We start from the raw sequence: 5,086 nt of genomic DNA, 5'->3' as shown, positions 1-5,086 counted from the left end.
CATATCTATCAGTTATTTGTAGTTATTCAGCTTCAATTCAACATTATTAACCCAGAAGAATCTCCAAGTGGAATTCAAGACATATTTGGAGCACAACTTTCCTCCCTGTACCTCCTTCCGTTCCAACTTTTTCGCTGTTTCGAGGAACCAGCGACCCCCTTCAGCTTGTCCTCCTCCTCACTTAGCTCTCCAGTGATTTGATAATTCCACTGAACACTTGAGACAAGTGTTTTAACCCTCGTGCTGCCTTCGGGTCACATGACCCAAAGGTTCATAACGAACCATCGTTGTGTTTACCCAATTTTACCCAATACAAAAACAAATACAAATAATTTTCTTTTAACCATTCCAATGTGGGGGGTCTGACACAGCCCGACAGTTAAAAGAAAATGCTTCACTTTGTTTTTGTATGAGGTAAATTTGTCGCAATACGACGGTGGGTCACAATGACTGATGGGTCAGAATGACCCGAAGATAACACAAGGGTTAAGAATCCCCCTTTTGACACACCTGAGCACTGTCGGTTTTTCCTCCCCCTAACACGTTTTAACCACCAGGTGGCGCTGTTGGGTAAAGCAGCCGCTTGCTGGCTCTTCCTCGTGTGTGAAACCTATAGACCACCATGCTTGCCTGTGTGAAAGTAACACAATGTTCTAACTCTTTTTACCACTCCTTTTCAATGTCCAAACGGCTTCAAATCTGATGGTGACTACTGTCTGACGACCATACTGGCATTCGTCGCCTGCTGTGTGGAGAAACCACGAGGTTCTGTGGTAAAACAGCATGTGAAACCTGGAGTCTTCTGAGCATGAATCAATGAACACTCCTTTTAGTAGGATGGCGGTATTGAACTGTAGAGGCAAGGGACTGTCTGTTAGCTCTAAGTTCACCAAGGAATGATGGAGTGTATTGAGCCATTCTCATCTAGGGTTCATCTGAATTCAACTTGGTCGACGTCATCCATTAAGAAACAACTAAAACAATCCATAGCTTATGTTCATAGGGTATATCATACATTTGCTATTCTTTTAACGTTGTTAATTCTACAGATGCCTGACAGTTTTTGCTTGTAACTTCTTGTTGCTGTTGTGCCAATGTTTCCTCGTGTGGATAAATCTACCAGCCTATTTATTGATGTTTTCTAAGACTGCGTGTGCTGATATGGCAGTGTAGCAACAGGCTGAGACTGGAGGGAGGACTGGCCCTGCATTGAGAGTGTGTGTCTGACTCGGGACTGGCCCGCTAGGCAACGGAGGCAGGACCTAGGGGCTGAGACCACCTTACCACTGCCCAGCCCCCCCCTCCTCGGCCCCCCCCACCAGTACCAGCACCCCTCCTCCACCCCTGACACACTCTTTCTCTCTCCCTCGCTCTGTGTGTGCATGTTCCTCTCCCTCGTTCCCCCTCTCACTCCATTCTCCAAGAGGCAGCTCTCCTCTCCCTGCGCTCTCTCTCTCTCTCCACATCCTCGCCGCGCTCCTCGCTCGTTCTCCTCTCAGCCTCCATCTTCCAGGCCGGCTCCCCTCGCGTCTGCCAGCTCGGTCCCAGAAGGAGGAAACTTCTCTTTACTTAAACTTCTGAAGAAAGTTTTTTTTCTTCTTATTTTCACGCTTCAGATTTTTCGGTCACCCCTGGAGCGGCCAGCGAGGGCGGTTAGTGTGAGAGTGTGACCAGGGGTCTACAGTGTTGCTCTACGCTCAGTGGGGTTCCTCTACGTCGTGACCTAAGGAAAAAAACCTACTGTCACCATGATCAAAGTCCAGCTGCTGCTTCTCCTGGCCCTTGTCGGCCCCTTCTGTGCCATCGCACGCGCAAGTAAGTCAACTCTTAGCTCCCCCAGCTAACTTAGCACACCATGTCCTATGTGTGTCTGTGTCTGTGTCTGTGTGTGTGTGTGTGTGTGTGCTTCTCTCACACTTTCACATACACACCACACCTCGCTCCTCACTCACTCTTTGTCTGGCTTGCCTGGGTAGAAAAGTCCTACACGTTGGTTATTGTAAACTTCAGGGAAAGAAGAAGGAAAAAAAACACTCAAAATTCATTGAGCAAAAAATAATAATATACAAAAAAAACTTTAATTCTCAAGTCTATTTTCATTCATTTTTTATTTGTTCAGCTCTGGCATCTGTTCTGTGGACTCAATAGCCTGCTCAGCGCTAAATTGCTTTGGCTCATCTTGGAGGGAAGGGACAAGCTTTGGCAGAGGGTGTTAATTTAATAAAGAGGGGGTCCGACTAGGGTGGATAGTCTGTGTCGATTTAACAGTTAGCCTCTCTCCCTCCCTCCCTCCCTCCCTGTGCCCTGGGGAGGAGGAAAAGTTTGATTTGGAGACGAGGGGGAATGTGATGTAATGGTGCTAGGTTTTGTTCCTCGTGCACATGAGCTCTTGGCTCTGGCCGAAGGGAAGGAAGGAATATCCTCTGGAAGACTCCCAAAACAACTTTTCTGGAGAAGTGTGTTGTGGGGGGGGGGGGTGCATACGCTGAGGTGGTGGTGGGGAAGGGGGGGGGGGGGGGGTTCATAAGTATCCCATTTCTTATCCTCCATATCTTTCTATGTTTTTACCCAACTCCACGTTAGTCTGTCTTGCATCCCGTTACATCTGCCCCTCCTCCTCCTGTTCTTTATCTCTCCTGTTTTCCCTCTTTCTTTCTGGGAAGGAGAGTGACCGAGGGCCGGGTGGAGAGGGGCGGAGGGCGTGGTGGAGAGGGCGGTGAGGACCGGGGAGCTGAGCTCAGAGCAGGGTTGGGCAGGGCTGCTTCGCTCAGGGGTATTAATAGAGGGCAGCTTTATATTTTAAGAGGGTCAGCGGGATGGGAGGGAGAGGGAGGGAGGGGGAGGGGTGAGGGGGAGAGGGAGAGGGAGAGGGAGAGAGTGGGAGAGAGGGAGAGAGGGAGAGAGGGAGAGAGGGAGAGAGGGAGAGAGGGAGAGAGAGAACACCCGGTACGTACGTGAGGGTTTTACTGAGCGTGCCCCACCCCTACCCACATGTTATGTCTACCCCGGCTCAGGCTCCACCACCCCTCCACATGTACCCATCTTTGGCAGGATATCAAGCTTTACTGCCCCGACACCCTCGTCCCCCACCCCCATCACACTTAGCCCGGGGGACAGTGCTGGGATGGAGGGGGGTGGCCAACACAGGGGGGGCTGAGTTTATTTTTAAATGCCAACCCTTACCGAGTTTCGAGACAGGCCCCCCCTCCTATTCCAGACCTCTCTCCGAGACTCCTTAACTCTGAACTCCAACACCTCTGTGAAATTAGAAAGAAAAGTTAAATAGAACTCCCACGCATATGCGCTCAGAACAGAGCTTGTTGATTCACGCCTCTCTCTCTCTCTCTCTCTTACTCTATTTCTCTCTCTCTCACACACACATACACATAATGAGCTTTGTCTGAGTTGCCACTCTTGTTAAGGGCTCCTCCACATCTGGCTGTTTCCAGGGTCAATATGCCCTCTGTCTGTGTCTACTTGTAAAATGACTCAAATATTGGCCTCATAGTCCAAATAGGAGCCACATGGCGGACAGAAAAAAAACCTCACGTCGGCAGGCACGTCTTTCTATTTTTTCTTTAATTTGAATGCCCAAAAAGCGAAGTCATATCTTTATGAACCGTTTTATTTATCCTGTGAGGTGAAAGTCGACATCTGCTTGCTGGAGATTAGGGAGGGGCCATTTTAAATGTAGCGTGCGCAAGCCAGAGCAATGAGCTGACTGAGCATGGATAGTGTGGCCGTCGTTGACAAGAGGTTAATACAAACTCGCCATTTGCTGGAGTGGCAAGTCCCACACACACACACACACACTCCCACAACATGGCTGCCAAGTCATATGTGCGTGTGGGGAGTGTGTGTGTGTGTGTGTGTCTCTACTGTCAGTTGCGACATGAATGTCTCACGTCTTCAGCACCTACGTACGTTGCAGGATGAGACCTAGAGTGAGGGTAGGAAAAACACAGGCAGGGTTTCAAGCTCCGCTTTACACCTCTGAGGACATTCTAGTTTTCTCCATTTCATTTAATGAACCCCTCAATCAATCCCATCACCCAACAGTTTAACAGGTACAAAAAAAAACAGAAATTGCACTGTTCTGACAGCACAGTTGAAGCTATAAGATCACAGCCCTGATCTTCACTTTGTTTATAGTCTGGGTGCTTCTTCACAGTACGTTGAGTTGCTATGGTAATGGCCAGTTGCCCATCTACAAGAAAGCACAGCATTAGGGTTAGCTAGTATGGTATATCTTCTACTTCTGCTATACCTGACATGTTACATGAATACATTACATTTACATTTAGTCATTTAGCAGACGCTCTTATCCAGAGCGACTTACAGTAAGTACAGGGACATTCCCCCCGAGGCAAGTAGGGTGAAGTGCCTTGCCAATGGACAAAACGTAATTTGACACAGCTGGAATCGAACCAGCAACCTTCTGATTAATAGCCCAACTCCCTGACCGCTCAGCCATTTGACTCATTCTAGGATGTAGGTCTATCTGGCTGCCACGGTGACGTAGCCCAGTTGAGGAATGTTGGACGTGGTGTATCTGGAAGTCACAGCCTTCATGTGGACATGAGTTGTGTTCTGTCCGCGATAAGGCTGTGAGGGAATATTCCACTCGTGTTATCTCACCTCTCCCACTCGGCTCCAGGGTGTTGTGGCACGGAGAGGCGAGGCCCTGTGTCAGGCCTCCTACGGGCGGAGGGGGAGGCGGTGTTGGGGGAGGAGGTGGTGGTGGGGGGGGGAGGTGGTGGTGGGGGGGAGGTGGTGGTGGGGAGGGAGGTGGTGGTGGGGGGGAGGTGGTGGTGGGGGGGGAGGTGGTGGTGGGGGGGGAGGTGGTGGTGGGGGGGGAGGTGTTCCATGCCGTAGCGGGACGAGATGGGATGGGCAGATAACTCCCTCCCCGAGTGCGGAGAAAAACATTCTTGGACTACGGGATCCATACACACTCCTTGACACATCAACAGATCTTCTGCTTCCTGTCCAGCTTAGCACAAGCTTTGTACGCACACACACACACACACACACACATACACACACAGACGCAGGGAATCCCCAGTGGCAGCTGATTGTGATGGTG

General features: G+C 50.0%; 1 protein-coding gene across 4 annotated transcripts in view; it reads left to right on the top strand.

Moving 5' to 3' along the window:
- Positions 1-933: 933 nt before the first annotated feature.
- The window catches only part of si:ch211-156j16.1 (uncharacterized protein LOC564557 homolog), a 10,815-nt gene continuing 6,662 nt past the window's right edge, over positions 934-5,086 (top strand). For 3 of the 4 annotated variants that reach the window (XM_062460193.1, XM_062460194.1, XM_062460192.1), the window contains exon 1: positions 1,342-1,815. In XM_062460193.1, coding sequence (XP_062316177.1) covers positions 1,749-1,815 — 67 coding nt within the window. In that variant the 5' untranslated portion in view covers positions 1,342-1,748. Of the gene's footprint in view, positions 1,005-1,341; positions 1,816-5,086 lie in introns of those variants that run through there. The other variant, XM_062460191.1, reaches the window with a different exon arrangement.

This window comes from Osmerus eperlanus, chromosome 4, assembly GCF_963692335.1.
Source record: "Osmerus eperlanus chromosome 4, fOsmEpe2.1, whole genome shotgun sequence".
NCBI lineage: Eukaryota > Metazoa > Chordata > Actinopteri > Osmeriformes > Osmeridae > Osmerus > Osmerus eperlanus.
Note: the sequence above shows the minus strand (reverse complement) of the source record. Positions and strands in the feature narration are given on the sequence as shown.